This window comes from Anguilla rostrata, chromosome 5 (genome assembly GCF_018555375.3).
Source record: "Anguilla rostrata isolate EN2019 chromosome 5, ASM1855537v3, whole genome shotgun sequence".
Lineage (NCBI taxonomy): Eukaryota > Metazoa > Chordata > Actinopteri > Anguilliformes > Anguillidae > Anguilla > Anguilla rostrata.
In genome coordinates this window covers 43,399,882-43,426,284 of record NC_057937.1, presented here as the reverse complement: position 1 = coordinate 43,426,284, position 26,403 = coordinate 43,399,882, and the positions used below count along the sequence as shown (strand labels likewise).

The window sequence follows — 26,403 nt, the reverse complement described above, 5'->3', positions numbered from 1 at the left end:
AAGGGGAGGGATTGCATTGGGGAGAAGAAAAGCAGGCCTCTAGGTTTTAGCGCGGCGAGGCCGCGGTTTGCACGTTCGGCGCGTTATGCAAAGCGCCGCGCCCTTCGACGAGGTGGCCAGGAGCGGCAGCGCCCCCCAGCTAGCACTCAGGAGGGAGCGGCCCACTGTGTCTGAGCGGGCGGCTCGTCGCCTCCTCGCACCTAAAGCTAACAGGTTAAGAGAGAGGAGCGCGGTCCTCGTCGCCCTCCTCGCGCCCCGCCTCTTTTCTCCCTCCGTTTGGGTCGAGCCGCGGCCCCGGAGCACGGCGTTTTCGGGTCCTCGCTTCCCTGGCGGTTTTCGGGAGGCTTCAGCGCCGACGCTCGGCGGAGTTCGGAGGCGGCGGGGCGCTCCCCAGCCCCGCCGGTGCTCCCTGGCCTGCTTTCCAGCCGCCCCGGCTGCAAGGTTATCCAAATATAAAGCGCTGCGTTTTAGAAATGCGTTTCCCTCCCCAGTGCCCCAGCGCAAATGTTTCAGAGCACGCTTCAGAACCCTGCCTTTCAACAGCACCCCCCACCCCAACCCCCCCGCCCCAGTTTCAGCCTCCAGCTCTTGGTTCAGTTGTAGTTTTTTTTATTTTCAGTCGCGTTCCAGCGCCTTGTTCCATGGACAGTCAATAATGTTTTTTTTGCATGTTCACACAAGCCAAAGAGAACTCACAGATCGAATAGGCAAACAAGTGAGAATGTATCGGCTATGGGGAGGCAAGTTTGACAAGCGCCTTTAAAATCCTCTGGTCGCTTGCGGTGTCCACACGCTATCGATGAGCCGCGGTGTGAAGGGCACCCACACGCAGAGGTAATGATTAACCGCATCGCGCCCCCTCTCTCTCTCTGACAGACTCTACCGGTGGATCTGAGCAACAGCGGCATCCGGGGAAGTGGGACCGGCGGTTTCCACGGCACCTCGGCCTTCGACCCTTGCTGCCCGGGGTCGTCGTCGCGGCCCCCGGCGTACGGCACGCAGGTGGCGCTGGGGCCCGGGCAGGCCGGGGGCGTGGACGCGTACGGCTCGGCCATGGTGACCCAGCCCCAGGCACAGCACCAGCCCCAGCCACAGCTCTCCTCCTGCAGGCACTATATGCACCCCACCTGTGAGTACGCGCCCTACCTGAGAGCACACACCACACGTATGAGTACACACCACACGTATGAGTACACAATGTTCCCCACGTAGGAGTACACAATGTGTCCTACCAGTGAGTACACACGCCACCTGAGAGTACACACCACGTGAGTACACACCCCTCCTGGGAGTACGCACCCTACCTGAGAGTACACACCACACATGTGAGTACACAGTGTTCCCCACCTGTGAGTACACTCCCCACCTGTGAGTACTCAAAGGCTACACCTAACACACCACTGGAGGAGACAGAGAAGCAGTACCCTTCCTCATTTCAGTATTGTGTAACCTCAGTCCAGTTGGTTCAGCTATTACGGGATCGGGGAATCGTTTCCTGCTGTTAAACGAGCTGAATGTCTTTTATTCCCTCTAGAAGGTTCCCTGCTGTGAAGCACTTTGTGACATTCTGATTGTAACTGGTTTAACGCAAAATAAAGATAGCTTGATTGAATGTGTATCTCGAGGGAGTAATTTAAACATGCAAGTTTATTACTGAATGAAATCTACTTTTAAAACAATAAAATTCACCATGCAGAGAACCTAAGAAGCTGTCCAGTTCAACAAGAAAGTTTTCACCTGTGTGTTGAAAAAAATATTTGTTTCGATGCGTGCATTTGAAGCAAATGCTATTTTAAATGTCACCAGGCATTTTCATCTCTCACATTTACTGTGAGACGGTTACATCTTCAGTGGTCTTTGCTAAATCCTGCTTTTATTTACATCCATGATGTGTCCCCTGCTTTGCAGTCTAGCCGGCTGACATGAGCTCTATATACAGCCTGCTGTGCTTCACAAGTCGCGCTACTGTTTATGGGATCATCATTGTTAAAGGGAGGCATTGTGTTCAGTTATTGTGTTCAGCTACTTGCCTTGTACTTGCACACAGAGGATTTAAGTTTCTACATTTAAAGGTAGATAGTTGATAATAATACAATGCTGAAATGAAACTTTTTTTAAATTGTGCACTGCATAATGTCGAATTTAGCTTTCTTATCTTGACGAATTATCAAAAACCCAGATTTTTTTAACTTTAGAAACGGATCTGGTTATATAAGTACCAATGGGTCGGAATGTTCTCTCTATCTATATAATGAGGTATTTGGTGGTGTCCTAAATAGGCCTTTTTGCTTTATTAGAGCCTAGTTAATTATTGCTTTAATTAAACTCACGTCGTTTCATTTGAAACCAAGTAATAAAGCAAAGCTAAGATGAAAAGAGGCTATCGGAGCCCTGTTGAGTTTCTTCGTAAAATCTGACTTTAATGTATTTCTTGTGAAAGTACCTGCCAGTTAAACCAGCAGTTAGCACCTGCTTAAGTAACTCGTTTTTTTATATTTGGTGCTAAAACGGGCTTTAATGTTTTTGTGGTTGAATGTAAATTTTTTTTGTCCTTCGAGCTGAATAGTGAATAGTCCCCGGAGTCTCCCGAGCTCGGTCTGTGGAAACGGAGGGAGATAATAGCATACGCTATGATTTTGGGAGTTTAAAAGCAATGCTCAGCAGCGGGCTGCAGAGAATGTGCTCTCTCAATTTCCTGCTTTGGCTGGCCAGCGTATCTGCTCGCGATCAGCCCAGACATGCATCACTAGTACACACTCAGCATTTCGAGTGGGCTCGGTCACCACATTCTGCCGTAAGATATATATTCCATTCTTTTTTGATGCCCTGGTGCCCTGTTTTCTTTCTCCTAGTTCACGGTCTTTTTAGGCAAATGCAGTATCGCGTGATGTGTTAGTCATCAGAGAAGCATGCAAAAATAAAGGCCTTATGCAAAGCAAATAGCTTTTATCTTGCATCTTATTTCGCTAGCAAAAATCGTCCACCTGTTTTTGTTTAGTTTATTAAATGAATTGAATGTTTTATTATGTGCTTAAGACATTAAGCATAACGACGGTAGTTGGTGCCTCTGTTGAGATGCTATTCATTTTTCATGAGGAAGACCGTTGCCACGGCTCGAATGAAAACTGAAAACTGTATTACTCAAATTTTGGAGCTTATGATACTTAAGCGGAACAACTGATTTTAAAGCAGGTAAAGATGCCGGTACTAATTGCTGACTTGCCTCGTGGCTAGCGCTTGGAGCGTGAATTAGCGGGCAAGCGGATTCTCGGTAGAGGCTGCTGCCGTGGTGTACAACCGCGTCGATCGCGGTAACCGCCGCGCGCTCAAACACCTGCCTGCCCGGCCACTCGGGTCGGGAGCTCGCGTGTCACGCAGAGGCAGCTGCCTGCGGACGCGGTTTCCGCAGCACTGCAGCGTCGGCTGTAGAAAACCACAGCCGACGAAATAAACGTCTGAGAAAGTGCATGGGGGTTGTGAGCAGAGCGGCTCAAAAATATTTTTCGTTGTATGTCGTTTACTGTTGTGTGGGCCTATGAAATGTGGGTACAGTTTAAATTAAATTCTTTCTTTTTTTTTCTTTCTCAATCCCCCTCCCTTTTCTCTCCTGGTCTCTCTGTATATCTCACCCTCTCTCCATTCTCCTCTCTCTTCTCCTCTCTCCCTCTCTTTCACTCTCTCACACTCCCTTTCTCCTTCTCTTGCTCTCTGTCTCTCGCTCTCTTTCTCACCCTCTCCATCTTCCTCAATCTCTCCCTCACTCTTTCTCGCCCTCTCTCTCCCTCACACTCTCTCTCTCACCCCCTGCATCTCTTTCTCTCTCCCTCACGCACTCTCTCTTCCGCTCCTTCTCCCTCTATCTCTCGCTCTCTCAGATCCCCTGGCTCGGTCTCTTCACCACCAAACCCCGTCCTCCTGCCCCCACTCCCACGGCAACCCCCCGCCCCCTCCCGCCCCGCAGGCCGACTACGTCATCCCCCACCCGGTGCATGCCTTCCACCCGCCAGGCCACGCCGTGCCCCCGGCCCCGCCCCCCACCCTGCCCGCTCACCACCTGCCGGGCCCGGCGGCCCCCCTGCCCCAGCACCTGCCCCCCGAGCACCAGGCCCTGCCCCACCACATGCCCCCGCTGGCCCCCGCCGTGCAGAGGCTGCACCACCACGAGGTGCTGCAGAGGATAGAGGTGCAGCGGCGGCGCATGATGCAGCACCCCACGTAAGTCCAGCCTCGCCCCGACGCCCTTCGTTTTACCCGCTAGCGTAGGGCTAACGCCTTTCCCCCTAAACAGAGCTTGAATCCCATTCATACCACGAGAGACAATCTCTTCCAGTTTTTCCTTTTTGTTTTTTGCTTTACTGAGAAATCCCGCTAATTTTCCCGCCTCTTTCCCCCTCCCCCACTCCAGACGAGCGCACGAGAGGCCGCCGCCCCACCCCCATAGGATGCACCCCAACTACGGCCACGGTCACCACATCCACGTGCCGCAGACCATGTCCTCTCACCCGCGCCAGCCCGACCAGAGGACCACCTGGTCAGTAGGCCTCAGACGGCCCGGCCTCGTTCGCTCGCACCTCACTGCGGCTGCACGCTAGCCTTAGCGTCCATACACACTGAGACCCTCACGCGGGAACCTGTCCTCCTCTGAGGGCCGGTCGGCGGCTGCACCGCTAGCCTTTAGCGTCCGTGCGCACTGAGACCCTTGCGTGGGGAACATGTCCGTCCTCTGAGCAGCCCTTTGTGCGTCCCCGTCTCTTCGCAGGGAGCTGGGCATCGAGGCCGGCGTGACCGTGGCTCCGTATCCTCCTGGACACTTGCACCCGCACCTGCCGCACTACCACCCTCCCCCTCGGCTGCACCACTTCCCCATCCCCTTCGTGGTGAGTAGCCTTTAGCGTTGAGTTGCCGGTATGTTCAGCTCACAGCGAGCACTCGACGTTGCGATTGGAAATGAATTGCTCACATTTGATATTCCTTAACCCAATAATTGGTGCTTCATGTTTATACTGTACTATGTGGAGATATTGTCTGGGGAAGTGAATGTGAGTTGAATTGTTGAGGCGCTATTTTTATTCATTGATTTTTTAAAATTTAATTTAATTTTTTTACCCTTCACAGCACACCGGTGTGTCGGAAGTGACCTATCCTCACATTCGTTATATATCATCCAGAATGACTGGATTTGGACGAACATATGAAGTAAGATTTGATTGATAATAATTTTATGTATGGAAAAACGTTTCTCATGACTATGGAGTCAATTTTGAGGATTATTTTACCCACCCGATAGCTGGTGTACCATCTGTATGGTTTTCAAGTGGTGGGAATCTAGAGGAACCTTACCTGTATGGTTTTTAAGTGATGTGAGTCAAAAGGCACCTTACCTGTATGGCTTTTTAAGTGATGTGAGTGTTGTGGTTCCTTACCTCTGTGGTTATTTTAAGTGATGTGAGTGTTGTGGTTCCTTACCTCTATGGTTATTTTAAGTGATGTGAATGTTGTGGTTCCTTACCTCTATGGTTATTTTAAGTGATGTGAATCTTGTGGAGCCTTACCTGTATGGTTTGTCCCCCCAGGACCTGCTCCATTTGGAGGAGCGGTTGGGGACTGTGAACCGCGGTGCCTCTCAGGGAACCATAGAGAGGTGCACTTACCCACACAAGTACAAAAAGGTGAGTGAGCTCTAAACCTGCGTGCACTCGCACACATCTGCACGTCCGTGTGTCACGTTCAGATGTTTCTACGTGCTCGTGTGTGCACCTGTCTCTCACAAAACCGCCAGTCATAAGCTGAGAGGACCAATCGCATTTCTCTCTTCATCACATTAGACTGCATTGTGGTGCAGAGATGGTGGTGGGTCCCTGTTACAAGGACTACTAGTTTTACAGTCTTCTGAGCCTGGTGTAACATCCGGCATATACCCAGATCAGATCCCAGTTTGTGGAGTTCCTCAAACAGAGTCATCAACTCTGAAGTAAAATAGGGTGGAATCAGTGGAGCTGTCAAAGGAAAAATATGCACAGCCCACACCGCAAGAAAAAGCAGGAGAGTGATACTCAGAAAGGTTTACTGCACTGTCATGGGCAGCTACTGCGGTTTGATATGTGCACGTGCACCCTCAAATTCCATGAGAAACAAATGAAATAAATCTGTGAGGAAACATGTCTGTTCATGTCCCATTAAGATACTGCTGGCTAGTTAAAATGACAGATAACTGAAACGCAGAAATACTGGCAGAAACATGTACTGGAAAAATAACAAATTTAAGAAATGATTTAAACCAATCCCCTCCCCCAAGGGTTTATGAAACGCAGTTAACGGCTAACATTCTCTGTAGCAAGGACAAAGATCCCATTTAGACTCTCCCTGCACGCACACACACATGCACACAAAACACACATACAAACACACACATGCACACAACAAACACACACACGTCAATGCACACGCACACACACAGACACACACACATATAAAGGCACGCGCATATAAGCATTCTCACATTGCTGTTTTCTATGCAGAAATATATAGTGTATCTAGTGTTGCGTAAGAGCTGACATCAAATACACCTCTCAGAAAGTGCTATAAGATGGTCTCGTTCCGTCAGCTCGCACCTAATGGGCTTTTCTTCCTGAACGGAGTTGTCATTTCGTACAGCCGACCATAAAACCCGCTTGTCTCCTTGTGTTTTAAAAACGAGCAGAGGAAGCTACACGGCAAGCAGGAGGAAGACGAAGGTGCTGAGGAGGACACGGAGGAGAAGTGCACCATCTGCCTGTCGATACTCGAGGAAGGCGAAGACGTCAGGTACAGCCCGGCTGTGTTCACGGCTTCTCCGTAGTGTCACTTCAGCCGCCCGTGCGTGCGATGCGCTGCTTTACCGAGATTTACGTTTTCTCTCGTTCGCCAGACGTAGCCGACAAATGCATGCCTTAGTGAAATGGTATTTGTGAAGGGTCGGGAGTGCGGACTGCAGCTCTCAAAATAGAACATGGGCTTGTTCCCCAAGAACGCTCAAAATGTGCAAATTAATTATGTCAGCTACTGGAACAGTTTTACCACATATGCAAACACTCTGACTGTGTAAAACTCATAAGTCATTTCTCCAATATATGGTTTCCTTTCCCTGTTTTTCCCTTCTAATGCACATCCTGTTAATAAGCAGGACCTCCCGTAGCAGTACTTTAATATTTATGATGAGAAACTGCTGGAGATTGTAGGCTGTTGTACTTTTCTTTGTGGTAATAATATGTAGCCGGTTTAAAGAAAGTGCAGCTAGGTTTTGGAGAATCTAAATAAACTGGAAGGATAATATTCAGGAGCATAGGAGAGACCCAGACACTGCTTTGATGGCAGAAATGACTATACATAACAGATGCTAGAGTTGAGTGTTTCTTCTCATGTGGTCTCGTCGCTTCTGACTCTTCTGCCCCCTGGTGTCAAAGTAGGGAAATGCACGTAATTCCATGAAACACTAGTAGGCAAGCATGTTTAACGTTGACATTTTTCCTTTTTCTGTGTTCGTTTAAATATTCTATTTAAATATCAAATATTCAGTATATTCAATTCAGTATAAAACGTCCTATCCCCTTGTGGCATCACTATAAGGCTTGCGTGTTTGTCATTATGTTAAAAGGAGATATTTGAATTCTGTGTTGTGCGAACATCAAATTGGTTATTTGCCTATGAAAACTACAGAACAGTGTCGTTTAGCAATTATGCTCTTATGTGCATGACAAAGAAGGGTGAGCAGGTTTATATGGAGATGATGCATTGACAGTCATACCTGTTGAAACACTAAGTGGTTTGGGCTAAAAGCTATCAACAGAAAGGCTCATTCTCTGTTGATATTTTCCAATCCTGCAGCTGTATTGGCTCCAATGAGCTATCTGATGCTGTTGCTTTTAGTCTTTAAAACTGTTTTTCGGTCTCATTTTCTTTCTTTTTTTCTTGTTTATTTTTTCTCAGACGGCTTCCTTGTATGCACCTGTTCCATCAGCTCTGTGTGGACCAGTGGCTTCTCACCAACAAGAAATGCCCCATCTGCAGAGTGGACATCGAGGCCCAGCTGTCGGCAGAGAGTTGATGCTGTTTTTTTAGCAGCCCTTTCGTTTTGTTTCTATTTGTTTCGTTCGTCTTTTTTTCCCTTCAGTACTGCGGGCAAACCAAAGATGGCATGAATACCTTGTGCAGATTCAAAATGGAAAAAAAAAACAGAAAAAAAAAAAAAAAGCAAAACAAAAAGGAGCATCGAACCTAGAGTGCCAGCTGTCACACAGTACCAACACTGCTAGAAATTACACCTTTGTTAAAGATTTAAATTTTATTGTATTTATGAAGCTTTTTATGTAGCTTTTGATTTTCTTAAGTGTCTTTTTGTTTTGCATGGTTCTTCATAATGCATTTCTTTGCACATATAATGAAACGGCCTTATCATGGCCAAACAACTTGCAGGCGAGAATAGCTGCCGTAGTAAAGAAGCATTTTTGTGATGCTGTGCTTTACTGGAATAGAATGTTCACCTCCATTTCCTAACCTTGCAGGATTCATTTTAAATAATCATGATTTTGATTTGTTTATGTGTAAACTATGTGCTCAGCTAGATTCAAGGAAGATGTTTTTGTGCAGGGTAGGGGGGGAGAGGATAAAATCAAGACATTCCTTTATTAGAGGGGGGAAGAGTATAAAACACAGTGAAGAGCTGCTGTATTAGTCTGTGTACACCATTGTGCAGTATCCCCTGAAGAGGAGAACCATACGCATGTCCTACCAGGAACATGCGCACACTGGTTCACAGATTATCTTCCGGCCCTTGATGTCAACAGACTTTACGCACTTCATCAAGTCTGTCTGAGAAGAAAAAAAAGAATTATGAATGTCACTTTTCTGTGTTTTGACTGTTCTTTTTTAACGGAGCGAATTGCCGAATTCTGGGGAGGAAACACGGCAAAAGGTCTTAGCATACAGATTATTTATGCTTCGCACCTTCATGTGGGCTTGACATGGGGAACTGGTTTCTACGGCGATTGATCTCAGGCCAACAGATACATTAAGATTCATGCCAATCTGCAATCTGAAAATGTGCTTATTGTGCGATAAGTGCAGCCTGAGCTACTTATGTTTTCTTTTTCATTTGAAATGTTGATTCTGTACTCGGACTGCCTGGAATAACAGCTCTGTGTGATGGCCAGCTCATCCAGTTATTTCTATGAACTTGGCCATTTATTATCAATCTTTTTTTCTCTGTGTATCTTTGCAGAACGGTTTTTTTATTTGCTGTCATGAAGAATTTAACACTAATATTATTCTCAAATAGCTAAGTTGCATATACTTGCACATCAAAAAGGTGAAAGGAATAAGATGGGAGGTCTGTGAATAATTAAAAGTGTATTGAGGCCATCCGTTGCTCTGAATTTCAGAATTTTGAAAAACTGTAATAATTTTGGAGTGTTGGAATGCAGTACTTATGGCAGGTGTCCATGCATTCATAGACTTATTGGCCCCAGGATGCCTTTCTGAGGGATTTATATTAGTTTTAAAATAGTAATATTAATAAAGTTAGGTAACTCTTATTTGTGTCCTGTCTGTCTCTGGATCACCAGCCTCTTTCCTCTCCTTGTAATAAGTGCAATAGGATTCAGTTATGTCACAAGACAAGTGCAAATGAGCTCTGAGATGAAAAGTCATTCAGTTGACTGATGCGGTTTTGTCTTACATTTAGTACCTTGTTTATTTTACCTTTAACTAGAATTCTGAACAATGTGTCATCACACAGATGGAATTGCATTACTTTATGTTTTACTGGTATTCATTAATGCGACATAAATGCATGAACTTATTTTTAGCAAACTGCAAGGTGAAATAACAGTTCAAACAGCATACAGATGTGAAAGGGTTGGAATATACAATATGCACAATGAAAATATGACATTCAAATTTACCATTTAGGGAGATAAATGTTATGAATATATAGCCAAAAAATAAAAACATGAATACAATTTAATCCAATAATTGCAATTACGGTAACTCTGGTTCTCAAACAGATGTGAGTACAGTTACAGTGTTAATGCAACCTGCATAATCTCAGAGCTCTTTAAAGCAAAATGAACGGGATAACGGTCACCAGGGTCAAAGTTTTGTGGTACTTGTGGCAGTACTGAATAATAGTTAGGGAGGGGAGCTTGCAGCTCTCAGCTTGCGGATTTGATTCCCAGGTGTCCTGTGTTCTACTCTTGTGCAAGATACTTTACCCAAATTACTTCAGCTATAGATGAATAGTATGAAAAAAAGAAAGTTGCACAAGTCACTCAGGATAAGCGTGTCACTTTTCTTGAGAAAATCAAGTCCATGTTTTGGGTAGAAAGCAGTCATTAGCACAGCGTTGGGGTTTTACTTGAAAATTGTAACATATTAAATATAACTTTGTGTTACTCCTGTATGTTGCTGTACAAGCTGCTCTGGAGTCCGCCTACTTTAAAGTTTATTTTCTTGCTTTAGACTATGAACCCCTGAATGCCCTATTTTTTGCCTGCAGGTCTTCAGAAACTCAAAAGTCTTCACAAACCTCTCTGAATGGCTAAAATTTTATAATATTTCAGTTCTGGCAATTGGCTCAGACAAAACATACACTCTGACTAAAATCATGTCAAAAAACCCCAGAAAGATAAATATCCATTTCATGTGGATAGAGGATTTTCACATTCCACTTACAGAGATGCATGTTGTGTTCATCGGAACACATGCATGACTGGGAAATATAGGCTATTTAAATAACTCCTTACTAATTTCAACATTTGCATGTTCTATTGTTCTCTAGGTACATTTGAGAGGTGATTTCGGTCAGGGGTGTTGTACTGGGATATAATGTCTCAAAACAATTGTAGGTTGTTGAATGACGGATTCAGTGTACACAGAAACAGACATGTATAAAGTCTTTTGAGTCAATGTTGCTTTCTTTCACAACATGGGAAATATGTGAGAAAATGGCAGGTGTGTTATGTGAGTGTGTGCAGCTTGCTATTTTGTTGTGACGTAGTCCCTGGTATGTGTAGCAACTACTAACTTAAATGATTAGGGATGAATATGCAGGGTTCCACATGTCCTGGAAAACCTGGAATTCCTCATACAGTTTTCCAGTCATGGAAAATGAGAAAATTGCCTAAATGTCCTGGAAAACACGTAATTCTCTTGGAATATATATCTCCATAACCGCAAGATTGGTGAAAGGTTGGTATGGTTTTCAGCCAGTTCTTTTCTCTTTTTTTTTACACATTTACACTGCCACTAGAGTCATTGGTTTAGACGTTTCTACAGTTTTGGTTCAGGCCATAGACCGTATAAAAACAGGTTCATGCCAATAGAACCTCAAAACAGACTCCGTTCCACTTTTCAGCTTAAACTTCCTTTCCCAGAATACGTACTGCTCTCGCGAGAACAATAAGACATCTAAGTAGTCAGTATGTTTATTTCACTTCACTTTCTAGAGCGTATGAATATATATTTTGGCATCACATAAATCATACAGATACGATAAAGACAGGATATTGTGTTGGAATAAACGTATAATGATTACAATCTTTACCATTTGGTAACAAAACAACGCCTTCCAGAGTCCGCCCACGACCAATGAAATTGTTGCATCGTATGAAGCCGTATCCAATGAAAACTGCGGGAGCGGTATTTGAATGGAGATCCCGTTGTCATAATCTGCACGGCAAAGCATTTGGGAATAACATATCACTCAGTAGTGTTTGTAGCGGCGTATTATACCTGTGCAGAAGTTATTTTTAAAGGACGAATTTCCAAGGATGTCTTTGGCAGTACGCGGAATTGTAAGTAGCTGATATTTTAGAAACTAAAGGTACCAGGAGTGGAGTGTCTTTAAAGCGTGCTTAGGTTTAGGTAACTTGTTTGCAAGCTTTTCGATTGGCTTGTAAAAAAAAAAAAAAAGGGCAACCACTGTAGTTATATTGCTGCCGACTAATGTTGGTTCACCCGTCTCTCTGTTTTTTCTTAGTGCGGAAAGTGATTTCCGTTTCTTAGCTTTGGGAAAGATTAGATTCCAGACATGTACAGTTTGTTAGCTAGCTCCAATGAAGTCAGTCTGCTATTCAAGGTACGGCTGTCTTTGTTTGAATCCCATGCATTCCTAAATATTTCGGAGAACAAAGTGCGTTTATTTAGCCTACTACATTGGTAACTAGATGACGTTAGCATACTAGGTAATTGGTTAGCAAATCGAACTTTTCACCTCCGACGTGTTATGGCGTTTGCTTTGGCAACGTTAGGTCTTGCTGGCACGTAGGCATGCAGGCCTTAACTTGGTTAACGCACCAGCTAACTCCAACCCCAGGTCTATCTACGTTATCAAAGCTAACAGTAGCTTAATTCAGACATTCAATTTTGGTTTCTGAACATGTATTTAATGTCGTTTGGACACAGAACCGAAATGCAGAAAACGCAGCCCCGATGGGCAAGGCCATCACAGACGGGACGAGGAGGCCTGTGCTTGGCGAAATTTCCAACTTCGCCAATAAAGCGGTACAAGTCAAGGTAACGTTAACTACGATTCTTTTTAGTTTGATGCTCTTCAAGACTGTGTTTACTGTTCAATGTGCTAAACCGTTTCTCTCCCCGGTAGAAAAACACGACCTTGAAGGCTCAGGCCGTGAAGACCGCAAAGCCAGCGTCGCAGCAGCAGGCACTGCCGACGGCTGCGCTGCACAAGCGCGCTCCAGTCCTACCCGTGATCGCTGACCCACCACAAGTTGTTTCGGTTTCCAACGATGTGGCCATTAAGGAGGAGGAGTTGTGCCAGGCCTTTTCCGATGCACTTTTAGCCGTAGAAGACATCGATGAAGGCGATGCTGATATGCCTCAGTTGTGCTCCGAATACGTGAAGGATATCTACGTGTATCTTCGGAACCTCGAGGTATAATTGCATGTACCGACTAAGTATGGTTTTGTAAGGAGAATTTCAGTTCCCACCAATGACTGCTTATTCTGAATTTGCAGAATTGAGTGTATTAAATGTTGTATCTATTGAATAGTTGAAATGGAGTCAAAGTTTTGCACAATGTTTGCCATGCTGCTTAGGGCTTGGTCTCCACATTGTACAATTTCTCTAATTTGGTTTTGAACTCATGCTTAAGTTGGGTGAATTGAAATACTCTGATCTGCAGTGGTATTAAGGTCTGGTTTGTGTGTATTGCCTGAAACTTGGCGGCCACTGCTCGTGCTGTACGCTTGTGCAGAGTTACCACCCCACCTCAGTTTTAAGGTTCCTGCACATTGTGGTTGGATTGATTTAGAGGCCTAATTTCCCCTCCTCCCTGTCACACAGGTCCAGCAGTGTGTTCGGCCTAGGTACATGCAGGGCTACGAGATCAACGAGCGTATGCGCGCACTCCTGGTGGACTGGCTAATCCAGGTGCACTCCAGGTTCCAGCTGCTGCAGGAAACCCTGTACATGACCGTTGCCATCTTGGATCGCTTCCTCCAGGCACGTCTCGCTGTTTGAATGGCTCCGCACTTCCATTCGTGGTTTGGTACCGTTGCAGATGTGAGGCCTTGCGTGGCGCTAACGTGCTGCTTTGCCCCCTTGCCCACCAGGTGCAGCCGGTTTCCCGGCGGAAGCTGCAGCTGGTCGGCGTGACCGCCATGCTCATCGCTTCCAAGTACGAGGAAATGTACGCCCCGGAGGTCGGGGACTTCGTCTACATCACAGACAACGCCTTCACCAAAGCTCAGATCCGCGAGATGGAGATGCTTATACTGCGGGACCTCAACTTCCAGCTGGGTCGCCCTCTGCCCCTCCACTTCCTCAGAAGGGCCTCCAAGGCTGGCAGTGTAACCTCATTTATTTACTCATTTTGAATCACAGGTTAATTTAAAACCAGCAAGCGAATGTTGCGTTTGTGCCTATCAAGGTACAACTTAGTCAGGAAAATGGCAAGCATTGTTGGGGTGAAGGGCCTATTCTCGTCATGTGTTAAATAACCATGAACATATTCATTTGGAAGCCAGATTTGTCACATTGCAAGCAAAGGGGACTTGGGTACCGCGTGTGTAAAGAATTTAAGTGTTCCGAGCATTTTTCACACTCCGTGTTTACTGGACAAGACCAAATGTGGCCTTTGGTTTCTTGCTCAGGCTGATGCAGAGAAACACACGCTGGCCAAGTACCTGATGGAGCTGACCCTAATGGACTACGATATGCTGCATTACCACCCCTCTGAAATTGCCGCTGCTGCCCTCTGTCTCTCCCAGCTGGTGCTAGATGGACAAAAATGGGTATGACTACTTGCTAAATGCATGATTGGTCTCATTTGATGTCTAAACGCACTCGAAAGGGAATGGATTTGGTGTTCCCTATAGGCTGTCTGAAGGGCTTTGGGTTTTCTTCACAAATGTTTCTGTTCCCGTTTAGTCTGCAACACAGCAACATTACTCCACCTACAATGAGGACCACCTCAAGCCCATCATGCAACACATGGCCAAAAATGTGGTCCGGGTCAACGAGGGACTGACGAAGCACATGGTAAGTGATGGCCCTCTTGAATGTTCCTTCGGTTAACCTGGATTTTCTTATTTGGACGGCTGAGTGTATCGCTTGGTAAAGGTGCCCTGCTAAGACTGCTGGGTGATCCTTATACATTCAACATCGGTGTTTTGAATCTGGGCTCACAGGCAGAATGTCAGGCCGCTTAGGGTTCCTGCATTTTGGGAAATGACCGTTGGCTTGTGGGCTGCCTACAGCTCCAGGTGCTCCCTGTGCATGTGTGGTGGCACAGCAGTGGGCAGTGTACGGGTTGCAGTTCCCCACACCAGAATCTGAATTTGGTGGGGTACTTCCCATATAGGTCTGGTGTTTGGCTCAGTGCCCTTGTGTGTTCTACAGGCCATCAAGAACAAGTACGCCAGTAGCAGGCTGATGAGGATCAGTCTCCTCCCTCAACTCAAGGCCGCAGTCATCAAGGATCTGGCTGCTCCCCTGCTCCCTCAGTCCTGAGGCCCAGCAGCTGGTCCTGCTCCTCACCCTTGCACTTTATTTTTAATATGGATTTTAAACTTTTTTCAACCTGTGTGGTGGCCTGCTTTTATTTTTATTTTTTTTTGGCCTTCATGTAAATATTCTCAAATGTTTGTAGAAATAAACAAGGTTTTTTAAATAGTTCTTTGCATGTTTCAATGTGGCTTTACAATGCAAGTCTCTGCAGTTTTCAATGCTGTTCATGTGTAAATGTATTTTAAATTTAGAATTGTTCATTGCTATGCCTTGTTCAATCAAGTTAGGTGCACTACTGTTCTGTTGTAAATATTTTTTTTCCCCTTTAACTTTGGTGTCCTGTGTTGCAATGGAACTTTATTAAAATCCAAAGAGAACTTTGTTCAGTTGTTTTCAATAAAGGAATTTGAAAGGGAAATGCCACTAACTAGTGGAGCAAAGTACTAGGTCTAATTTCAGGAATCCAAAAATTGGAATATGGCATTGGACAACCAAAGTAGTAATGGTACAGTTTGAGAACTGATACTGTAAGTGTGACTCTTAGGGTAATGAGTTGTAGTATGGGATAATTGTTCAAAGCCCATCCCACATGCTGTAGCTGTATTCTAACTGCACTTTTAATGATGTGACTAGTTTCTGCCTTGGTTTGGTATTTACCTGTCCATATGGTACAGGTGTGGGGCTATAATACTTCATGAAGGTTCTACATTGAAAGGTTGGGGCTTTATTTTTGCAAACTGTGATCAATATCCCGTTAAGTCTGTATGCTGACCTACAGGGAGGTTTTCTGTAAGCTTTTATAACTGGCTGTTTTTGCGATGAAGGGCATTTTGGATGCTTATAGCAGTTTGTGAACCCCCCCATGTTGCAATTACTGGTATTTCATGCATTTGTGAGTTTGCATTTAACCTGTACAATAACATTTTGCTTATATGACCTAGTGTTTCCAAAAGGCACAACATAAAAATGCATATTTAGTATAATGTTGCACAATCTGCTTTGGAGTTTTGAAGTTTATATTTTTTGCACTTTAAACCACAACCCTGCATGCGCCTATACCAGCCATTGTATTGGGTGAACCAGCCACTGTACAGGTGAACAGAATCTAAAATCCTTCACGTACAAAAACTGTCTGGATCACCAAAAACCTTAATGCTAAAACTCTAGAAAGTGAGAGGTACCACAAGGTAAGTCCTTTATCAACATCTTGGTATTGGTGAACTGATTTACAGTAGTTGGTTTAATGTTTTTAACACACACACATGTGTGTGTAAAGTAATGACTCCAGTGCTGCACAGCAAGATGGCCAATGGTTGGCTTATTTCCACCACTCAGTAGCTGCTACAGCAGTTTTCATTCATCTACAGAATAACCTCTGCGTCTTTTTTTTTTGCCAAGAAAATCATAAACCAGTTTCAAACTTTGTGCTACTGCATGGCCATTGCTCCAAGATGATATAAAGGAATGAATTCTAGTATTACTCTAAAGAAAATCACACATGGAGGCAAATTAAAAAAGGAACAGTACATGCTTTATTATAAAATGATTGACACGACTACACAATCTCTGCCACTTTCAACATTGCACAATGGTGCTAGTCACACCGACGGGGAACGTGTTGTCCAACAACGCAAGGCTTTATCGCTTCTAGATGAGGCCTTGGTTCTACTGGCTACTTGAACTTCAACACTATTGCAGGTATCATTTTCAAATGCCCTCCAACAAAGAACCAGTCCTGGGAGTTTGCAGTGTAAATCCGTTCAGGGAGGGGGGGGGGGGGGGGGGGTTGGAGAACAAAATGTGGGCAGAGGTAAAACAGGGACTTGCACAGAGGAGAAATGACAATAAAAGGAAAAAAACAAAATAAATTCTTCAAATCACCATAGAAACAATCTGGATATGTTAGCATGCCCTTTGGTCTGTTCTGTTGAGGATTAGGATACTCGTCCCTACTGGGAAAGTGTCAAAGATAGCTCCAGTCAGACTAGACCGTCTTCCATCCCTCCCTGAGCACCAACTACAAAAACCAGAATGCAAAATGCCACTAGCAGAGAAAAGGCTTTAAAATACACCGTAAAATCATTTTCATCGTGAGTAATCCGTCGGAACCATTTGTCCCCAATTCCCAGTAAATTGAATTTAAATGGCAATATCGCATTCGTATTGCTTTTTTCCACCCAGACTCCCCAGCTCTTATAAGCATACTTGGTAAGATATGTCCTTCAGCCAATCCTGGGCCAATCAACAGGTCTCCACAGGTCTGGCGAGTCCAGCTGTTCCAGGCTGTGATCATAAAGTGCTTATGAACCACTGACACTCACAACCCCCCCCCCCCCCCCCAGTAATCCCAAGTCTTCTTAATTAGACTAAAGCTACACCTACCATAATTTAAAGTGTGGTAAGAGAATGCTGATGAAATCAGTTCAGATAATCTGGAAACAGTACACGTTTATTTTTTTTTGGTTTGCAGAAACTTGCTTGGCTTTGCGTTGCCTTCTTCAGTTTGTGAAGCAACTCAAATAATGTGATTTTTTGCCTCTAATAATTATGTGCAGATGTGAACCACAATGTACTAAAATTATTGATGTCCTTATAATTATTACCAGAGTAAAACGATCCATGTACAAAACAGTCCTGCAGTGGACTAAAATAAATATACATTTCACAGAATATTTGTGATGTTTATGATATTTCAAACTTTTAGAGGCAATACTATTTGTAAAATCCATCTTAGCAGCAAATATGTCCACTGAAAATAGGCTAGTCTGGAATAAAAAACCCTAGAAGTTTAACCTTAATATACAAGAGAATCTGCGACTCTATAAATGAAACTACCTTTCAAAATTTAAAAGAATCTTATAAAAATTGAGAAGTATAAAGTGAAAGCTCCATACATCATGCATACCTTCTCTCTTCAAACAAAACAACTCGCTTTCAATATATTTGTAATGTGAAAAGAAATAAAATAAGAACAAAGAAAACAATAGCAAGCTATAAATACAATAAATAGTTTTGTTCAGTGCTCACAGGGATTGTGTAGCCATCAGCCCTGAAGAAATGTCTGGTCTCCTTCAGGTCAACACAACATGCCTGGCTTTCCCCCTGTTGGTCTAGCATTGGAGGAAATAGCACCATGGGCCTGAGTGCCGAGTGGCCATGGAGGAACACTCTCCCTCACATTCCCTCTACCGATTGGCTGTTCTCTGCTCCCGCCTTCAGGAGACCCCACTGTGACACGTGCACTTCTCCAGGTGGTTGCCAGGCTGCAGCAGGTCTAGATCTTGCTGACGTAGTTGTTGGGGAACAGGCCCTGCTTTCCTCGAAGTCTCCCCGTCCACCAGCCTGAGGAATCTGACCAACCACACAAAGAAAGAGTCTGAGCCATAGATGTACATATCATCGCTCTACGGTTTGAGCTGGGGTGTCCAGAGGTTGGGCATCCCCTCCACGACAAGGGATAAACAAAAGGTTTAGCGTCTTGGTTGTATGTTGCTCAGGTTATTGCTAAGCTGGCCACAATACCCAAGTTCCTGGTGTTAGTGTCTTTGTCTTATCAGACAACATTGAAAGTCTCGAAAGCGCACTCACCTTCCTTGACGATGTCGATGACATCATCGGCGTTGAAGCTGAGCTCATCGGTGTCCTGCGCGTCATAGGCGTACAGGGCCTTGCACTGGGGCACCTGCGGTTTCGGCTTGGGGGCGGGTTTAGGCCGGCCCCCTCCCGGCGTGGGCCGGCCGGCCGACTGTCTGTGAGCTCTGGGGAGGGGGGACAGGGAGGGAGCGGGATGCTAAGTGCACTGCTCCTCTCTGCACATGGAGTACACGCACCCTCGCGTTACACAGGCCTGTTGTTCTACAAAGCCTCCTACAACACTGGGGTTAGGTATTAGGACAGCATCTCCATGATTGTGCTTCTCAGAGAAAGGCTGTGAAGGGACAATGATGGCTGTGGCACTGCACCATGGTAACAAGATGTGAACTGTTGCAACAATTCACATCTTGTCAGCGACACACGTGGAATTCCTGCGAGTTGTTCTGCATGTTTGTTTTCAGTGGTGTGTGAAGTGATCCCACATCGAATCTGAAGCAGTTGTAAGGTAGCTGCTATGTGCACCACCAGGTGGCAGTGTAACTCAATAAATCCGCAACTACAAAGGCTTAAAATAAATTTGTCTTCCTAAAAAAGAATAATTGCAATTTTTAAAGGAGTATAAAACTCACAGTATAAAAGAGGACTAAATTTAACTTTACTGTTGTGGGTGTGGCAACAACTATAATGAAATCTCCAACTTAGTAACCATCAAGAAGCAAACACACAAACCATATAAATTACCAGAAGAATTTTCGGCATGATATTTCCCCAATTGCGTCAAAGTCAGCAATAAGTACTTTCTGACCCAGAAAGACAGAATGGAAAACAAAAACAACCAACAGCGCAGTATTCTCAAAGCAGACTGCTCTTCTTGATACCCCAAAAACTCAGCATAACTATCATTATTTAGTAGGGCACTTAGTAGGGAACTTCTTCCCACAAGGCCTTTACAGACGTTTGGAGTAACAAGAATTACAGTATAAATAGCAATGCCATTCTAATGTCTAAACAGACTCAGAGCTAAACCTCTCTCTATTTCTTTATGAGGTTTTGATTAGAGGACTGCCTAAAATAATTATTTTTGCCCTCTGAAAGCTGTTAGACAAGAAGAATGAGAGAAGGAGAATCAGCCGCTACCAGGAGGGAGTGAGAGATTGTCTCTAACATGCCAGTGAGTTGTAACATGGCCAGGACTAAACCCCCACCCAACGCATCAGCCACACTCAGAAAGACTCACATTCCTCCATTTGATGTGGGGGCTCCAGCTTCTTTACTATAAAGGAACACATCATCCCGGTTACACTCACTAACACACAGCCCGGGACCATGGTTTCTTTGAGTCTCTGACTTAGTGTGGTAGGGATATTGCCAGCTGTGTGTGTGTGTGTGTGTGTGCATGTGTGCGCGTGCGTGTGTGAGAGAGCAAGAGAGAGAGAGTGTGTGTGTGTGTATGCTTGCGTGAGTGCGCAAGAGAGTGCATGTGTGCGCATGTGTGTGCGCGTGCACGTGTGAGAGAGCGAGAGAGAGTGTGTGTGTGTGTGTATGCTTGCGTGAGTGCGCAAGAGCGTGCATGTGCATGTGTGCGCATGTGTGTGCGCGTGCGCGCGTGAGAGAGCGAGAGAGAGAGAGTGCGCGTGTGTCTGTGTGTGTGTGTGAGTGTGTGTGTGTGTGCGCGGTACGTATGTGTGTATCAGCGTGTGTGTGGGGCGAGACATTACAGCTGCCATCACTGTGTGACACAGCAGGCCTTGCTAACTCACCCAGCAGCACCCGAGTCAGGAACCTTCAGAAAGTCCAGGTTTTGGTGCGGCCTGCTACTCCTATCCTTGGCCTGGCTGACAGCGTTGGCAGGTGGAAGGTAGGGGCGGTTTGCATTGGCAGGCTGCGGCCTCTGATTGGCATGCTCCAGTGAAGCTTTCCTCTGGTTGGCTGCCTGATGGGCATTTTTAAGCCCGCCATTCTGGTGGGCAACTGTTTGAATAAGACAGAGTTGGAAAATTGAACAACTATTCACTCAACGACAATTCACTCAACAGAAAAACACTATCCGGGAGCTTCAAAAATAGCAAATGAGAATTTAAATATGTCTGTATATAGGGGAAGGTATAATTATATAGTTCTAATGTCTAAAAACCCACTAGGTAATGTTTCTTTTATGATAATGATAATGTTTCTAAACTCTTCTTTTGTCTCTCAGATCTTGAAGTAGACACGTGATGGTGGAACTCATATGAGTGTGAGCTTCCCTATCTTAATCTCTGTTGGTGTTTGCTTACTACGTGAAATACACATTCCTAAGTCACTTTTGGCGAAACACATTTGATATGATGCTCAGAAATGTTCTGCAGTAGAAGGCTATCTCTTTTGAACTGAGAATGTGTCCACTGAGAAACAGACGATTCTTCACAAGACAAGACAGCAGGTCTTACCTGGGGGCCCGGGGGCCGCCCTGGAGGGGGTGTTCTGGTGGGTTCTTGACCGACTCCTGTGGCCCTGAGCGGCATTCTTTTTAGTGGGACCTAGACCAGGGCAAAAGACAGTTATGTCCCACGATGTTTAAGCAGTTCCTAACAAACATTCACCACAGCACAGAAAAACAAGCTGAATCAAGAAGCACCACATTCATCCTACTTATATCTGATGCCTTGCTGATGCAAACTCATGCTGTGTCAAATTCCCACATAAAAAAAGAGGGAGCCTACAGAAAATAGACAGATGTAAGCAGTGACTAAAGACAGGAAGGGGGAGAGGCGGGGACTCTACAGACAGTCTCACCTGTAGTTTCCTCCAAGTGGGGCAACTCAATCAGGTATCTACCACTGCCTGCACCAGCCTTGCTTTCAAATGGATCCAGGTCGGGCAGTAATAATGCTACACTTGAATTTTAAATGATATGGGTGCAGTACTTCCATATAATCATTTCTCTTTAATGGCCTCTCCATTGGAAATGGGGTTTCCATGGGTGGTGTTTGTCAGGACAGCCCGGCGTGCCAGCCTGTGGAAACTTACGCGTGTTCTTGGGCAGGCCGGGTCCGATGCTGACCTGCAGCATCTTGTTCGAGGGCCGCAGTACGGCCTGGTCGCCCTGCCCGGCGACAAACTGCACCTGCCGGGACCCGCCCGCGCTCCAGGGCCCAAAGCTCTCCTTCTTCAGCTTCAGGTCCAGCCTGAGTGGGACGGGAGGGGGGGCAGAGGAAATCAAACGCCTGCTAAACTGGGGGGGAAGCTGGCCTTGTACCTGGAGTTCATCACCAGGCAGGGCAATGCCACTGAGCACTGGAGGTGTTAAGGTATACTTCAGCAATTGCTTCAGCAAAGATCTAGCAACGTGAGCTACCCTTGAAAAGGGCCTCTTAGTGTATACATGTGCCTTGGTACCCTTGGGCAAGGCACTCAACCTGCATTAGTAAAGGTGTAGCTATGCATGTTGCCCTTGATAAGGGCCTCAGTAACTGTGCGGGCTGATTACTAACGTTGTGTTGAACTTGAGCGGCAGTTTCCTCTGGGTCCTCTCCTCGAACCTGCGGGCCAGCAGGCTGATGAACTCGGTCTTGAACATGCACTCCAGCAGACTGTCGTACTCCTGCTCGTGGAGGATGAGGAAGTCGTCCTGCATGGTGCTGAGAGACAGGGGGGAAGGCAAGACGGAGGCGGAGTCAGAGGACACGCGTTCACCGGAGGAGAGTGACATCATCGGTCTGTCCTCGTTGCTCAAGGACACGTCTCCCTGGAGCCAAGCAGGTGGAAAACCGACCCCTGTGGTTACCGCGTGAACCGCAGATGCATATCATTACGATGCAGCAAATGACCGTATGTAAACAACATGTAAATGGACTGAGCTTTCTAGAACATGCCAGGCAGTTCCAATTGGGGGGAGGGTGTAGCCAGCTGCCATGGTGAAAATGCTGTGCGAATCAACGCTCTACCCAACACAACGCTCTTGTCTTTCTCTAGTTCATACTGTCCGTCCGTGAGAGAGTCGCTGTGCGTCTGAATGCCACAGAAGGAGTTACAGTACCGTTCAACTACCATAGAAGTGAAGAGCGGAATCAGTGCAAACAGCGATGCACTGCTTCCCAAATAAAGTTAAGTCCTTTTTTAATGAGTATTTTACAACGCCTGCTTTCCCCAGGGGCACCACCTGGTTTGCGTTACCCGCCCGCACCCCCGTCCAATTCGGTCACGAAGGCTGGGAAGGCTCCGCAGCACTTGTTTCACGGCAATACCGCGTTTCTCCATTACCTGTCCCGCATACCTCTCACTATCGGGTCCCTACTGATTATCTGCACGGCTAATAATAAACCGCGGAACTCGGGTTCATATCAAGTCCGGTGAAGTGCACATGACCTGGAATCCTCGCCTGGTCACGGGGCCAGTCAGCGACAGCGCTCCGGGAGAGAGAGAGAGAGATAAAAGGAAAAAAAGGACGCGGGCGCGAGCTTATCTTTCCGTGACCGAGCGTCAGATAAAAAAGGGCTGCGTTTCACAGGCCCTGGGCGCCCTTCTCCGTCTATATATAAAGCGCTTGACTTTCGCACAGAGGAGCTGACATATACGAGCGGGGCTCAGAATGTTTCGCAGATGTCTGCAACGTCACGCGCGACATTAAAGGCAGAACCGGAGGAGAGAGGGATCTAAACCTGGGGGCGGGGGGGCCCCTTTTGAAGTCGCCCCGCGCGCGTTTCTGCAGCTAGCCGGGCCCGCGTGTTTCTCATTACGCTCGGCCTCGTACCGCGGGCCGGGGCGCTCAGACGCGCCGCGACTCATTAAACTTTAACACCCCCTCCTCCCCGGACTCCAAGCTTTCTCACAGGACGGCTCGCCTCTCTCTCCCTCACGTCCATCAGGAAGAGGAAGGCCGTGTCCCAGCGGTACAGAGAAACCTCCGAAGAGACCCCAACAATTCAGACCCATCCCATTCCCATACAGTACAGCCAGACCCATTTTATTTAAGCCCAGTTTCATTTCTGCTACGCCAGCCTTTGCACAATGTGTCAATTACATACAAACTTGTTACTGATGATATCAGGTCTTGTGATTTAGCTATCATTACTATAGTTAGCATGTGCAAACCTCTTCACATTTGATCTTTTGTCTATGTTAATAAAATGTATTCCATTATATTCTAGGGAGGGAACATGTGTGTACCATCCATGTGAAATATGTACTACAGTAAAGCCTGTATAGCCGCTCCCCCTATCAGGGGCCATTGGGTAACCCCTCCCCCTATCAGGGGCAATTGTGTAGCCCCTCCCCCTATCTGAGGCCCTTGTGTAGCCCCTCCCCCAATCAGAGGCCCTTGTGTAGCCCTACCCCCAACCTCAGGGGCCCTTGCAGGCTCACCTTAGGGACACGGCCAAAATCTTCTCCACCTCAATCCTTCGCTTCAGGACCTCCATCACCAGGCCTCGCTCTGGGCCCTGCTTCACCTTCTCCCGCCCAATCAGGTACACCACCACGCTCAGGATCAGGCTCCCTTATGCTCTGGCCAAAAGAAAAAGAATCAAAGTGAGAACAGAGTCGAGCGGTAGATAGAGCTAGAGAGCCGGAGAGAGTGAATGAACGTGTGGGAGAGTTACATTCCCTCTCCTGTTACAGCGGAATTCCACGCGAGCGAGACTCCCTTCATCTGTCCTCCCATGAGGATAAAAATGCTCTGCAGGGATAATTATATTCTCCACCATAAAAATCAGCCTTTTGCCCCAGTAAGCCAGCGGAAAATTGACAGAGAGGCTTGCGTGGGATTTTAACCACATTATGAGAATTCAGAGTTTATGATTAAGCTTGCTAGATAAACAGAGGGAATATATCATTTTGAAGTTTGTCTTCAAGCATTTGAAGCCCACAGCTAAAACTATGAGAGCGCCCTTCATTGCTCTTCAGGAAACAGGGCATTTTTACAGTGCATTTCTCATGCCACTGCACAGCAATCAGCCCAATGCCTGCGGGTTAGAGCCCCTGGAACCCCAAAGCTAGCTAAGAGCGAAGGCGCGTCTTGGGGCACCTTGAAACGGCGGTCATATTTGGTGACTTTGTCGGAGAAGTCGATCTTCTCCCTCTTGGCCAGGAACTGCCGCAGTTCCGGCCGGTCGTCCATGCCCAGGTAGTCCCCCACGAAGTTCCTGTTCAGGCTGTGCCTCCGCCTCTCCTTCCGGTTCAGGAGCAGGTCGGAGGCTGGAGGGCCAGAGGAGAAGGGAGAGGAGGCACAGAAGACGACGGCACAGTCAGAGTGGAGACACACATTAACGCTCAGAGGGAGAGACAGGTGTTTGGCGTTTCCAGCGAAGAGGGACAAATTTAAGATGATAAAAGTTTCTCCAGAAAAGAGAACTGGGAACCGCAACACTGCCCTTTTGTGCCCAACTCCACACCAGCACAATAGCAAACGCGTTTCGTTTTTCTGTACCTTCTTCCCTCATCTGGACGTACTTCTTCCGGGCCATGTACTTCCTCCACGTTCTCTGGATGGCCCTGGCGTAGCCGTCAAACTTACGATCCCTCGTTTCCTCCAGCAGAAACAGCTGCACACGTGGAGGCAGAAATCACACCGTTAAACACCTGAACATATTCATACATGCACACGCACGCGCGCGCGCACACACACACACGCACACACATACGACATGCACTCACGACACGCACACACACACACACACACACACACATACACGCACACACACACACGACATGCACTCACGACATGCACACACAGCTGATACAGTGACGCAAAACTTCAAAACACTTCAGTACATAGACAAACATACGCACTTTCATACATTACAAAAAAGGTAGACTTCACATTACACATAATGCTGACTCAGCATGACTTCCAGATGTCTACATCTAATATGCTTGAAAATACATACATATATGGAGCATCAAAAGCAACTTAAGACATGCCATGTCTCTTCTTAAATGGCGGAAAATGTGTGTTTATTTACCGCTGTCTCATATGCTTATCAGCTGGATTCTGCCTTCTGGGTTTCAATCAAAGTTACATTATCTTGTTATAAATGAGACGGTTACATAAAACATCCTGTGAGACCGAGCTGTGTCCCTGGAGCACTAAGGCCCTTTATATAACCTTCACAGTTATTCTAACCAGTATACAGTATGCTTGCTACATTCAACATTAAACATAAATAGTATATTTTTATTTCCTCCTATGTTTACACAACAGCTTCCCTTATCCAGCAGAAAAGTATGACTAAAAATAGAGAACGAAAGTTTAAAAACGTACAAAGCGGGAAAAAAATTTGAGGTAGAGCCACATCAGTGGAGCAAAAGGTCACTCCTTATGAAAGCCCCCCAGTTAATGAACAGACCACTGAAAGACAAGGGACACAGACCTGCATTTACCCAGAGTGCTTCTGTGTGTAAACAGCCCCCTCCCCCCACCCCCCGGCATCCAGGGGCCCGGTGTACCGGGTCCGCCCTGCGCGGACTCATTTCCCTGCTGCCCCGGCATTTCCTGTGCTCCGTCACCACGGCCACATCGCCGCGCTCTCGCAGAGACTAAACATCCTGTGCCCGCTCCCGCGCCCGCTCGTGAGCCCCTGGAAGCTGCCTGGTACAGGCACCGCCGCCGCCTGGGCACTGCCCTGCCAGCCAGGGCCGGGGGGGGGGGGAAGGACCCGAACCCGAACCCGAACCGTCTGATTCGCTCGCTGTGAAGAGCACAGACCCCAGCCCCCACGCTGGGTACCTCCATACAGAGTTAATCCAGCTATGTCCTCACATTCTCCTGTTAAGCTTTACCAGAGTCTGTGACGCCCCCCCTGGCGGACGCTAAACAAGCCATTAAA

The 26,403-nt window shown here is 46.4% G+C and overlaps 3 protein-coding genes across 3 annotated transcripts in view; 2 read left to right on the top strand and 1 right to left on the bottom strand.

Annotated features, from left to right (window-relative positions):
* The window catches only part of LOC135255338 (E3 ubiquitin-protein ligase Arkadia-like), a 47,267-nt gene extending 37,698 nt beyond the window's left edge, over positions 1–9,569 (top strand). Inside the window, 8 exon segments of the mRNA XM_064336378.1 lie at positions 877–1,129; positions 3,876–4,215; positions 4,406–4,531; positions 4,760–4,877; positions 5,116–5,196; positions 5,574–5,669; positions 6,701–6,804; positions 7,966–9,569. Coding sequence (XP_064192448.1) covers positions 877–1,129; positions 3,876–4,215; positions 4,406–4,531; positions 4,760–4,877; positions 5,116–5,196; positions 5,574–5,669; positions 6,701–6,804; positions 7,966–8,083 — 1,236 coding nt within the window. The 3' untranslated portion in view covers positions 8,084–9,569.
* A 2,098-nt stretch (positions 9,570–11,667) lies between these two features.
* ccnb2 (cyclin B2) lies at positions 11,668–15,386 on the top strand. The gene is made up of 8 exons (XM_064336376.1): positions 11,668–11,828; positions 12,439–12,549; positions 12,638–12,928; positions 13,340–13,498; positions 13,609–13,845; positions 14,149–14,289; positions 14,426–14,536; positions 14,897–15,386. The coding sequence occupies exons 1-8, from the start codon at positions 11,805–11,807 to the stop codon at positions 15,005–15,007; spliced, it is 1,185 nt and encodes a 394-aa protein (XP_064192446.1). The 5' UTR covers positions 11,668–11,804; the 3' UTR covers positions 15,008–15,386.
* A 1,127-nt stretch (positions 15,387–16,513) lies between these two features.
* myo1ea (myosin IEa) overlaps positions 16,514–26,403 on the bottom strand; it is a 52,318-nt gene continuing 42,428 nt past the window's right edge. Inside the window, exons 20-29 of the mRNA XM_064336377.1 lie at positions 25,005–25,119; positions 24,589–24,772; positions 23,942–24,070; positions 22,072–22,218; positions 21,608–21,765; positions 21,028–21,117; positions 20,359–20,569; positions 19,836–19,871; positions 18,593–18,762; positions 16,514–18,355 (exon numbers count right to left, since the gene is read on the bottom strand). Coding sequence (XP_064192447.1) covers positions 18,279–18,355; positions 18,593–18,762; positions 19,836–19,871; positions 20,359–20,569; positions 21,028–21,117; positions 21,608–21,765; positions 22,072–22,218; positions 23,942–24,070; positions 24,589–24,772; positions 25,005–25,119 — 1,317 coding nt within the window. The 3' untranslated portion in view covers positions 16,514–18,278. The remainder of the gene's footprint in view (positions 18,356–18,592; positions 18,763–19,835; positions 19,872–20,358; positions 20,570–21,027; positions 21,118–21,607; positions 21,766–22,071; positions 22,219–23,941; positions 24,071–24,588; positions 24,773–25,004; positions 25,120–26,403) is intronic.

What these genes read in the sequence shown, in the direction of transcription:
- ccnb2 (XM_064336376.1), top strand. Translation starts at nt 11,805, where the DNA reads ATGTCTTTGGCAGTACGCGGAATT. An exon ending in CTTTGGCAGTACGCGGAATT is followed by an intron (nt 11,829 to 12,438) that starts GTAAGTAGCTGA and finishes GTTTGGACACAG; the next exon opens with AACCGAAATGCAGAAAACGC. An exon ending in TCTTGGATCGCTTCCTCCAG is followed by an intron (nt 13,499 to 13,608) that starts GCACGTCTCGCT and finishes CTTGCCCACCAG; the next exon opens with GTGCAGCCGGTTTCCCGGCG.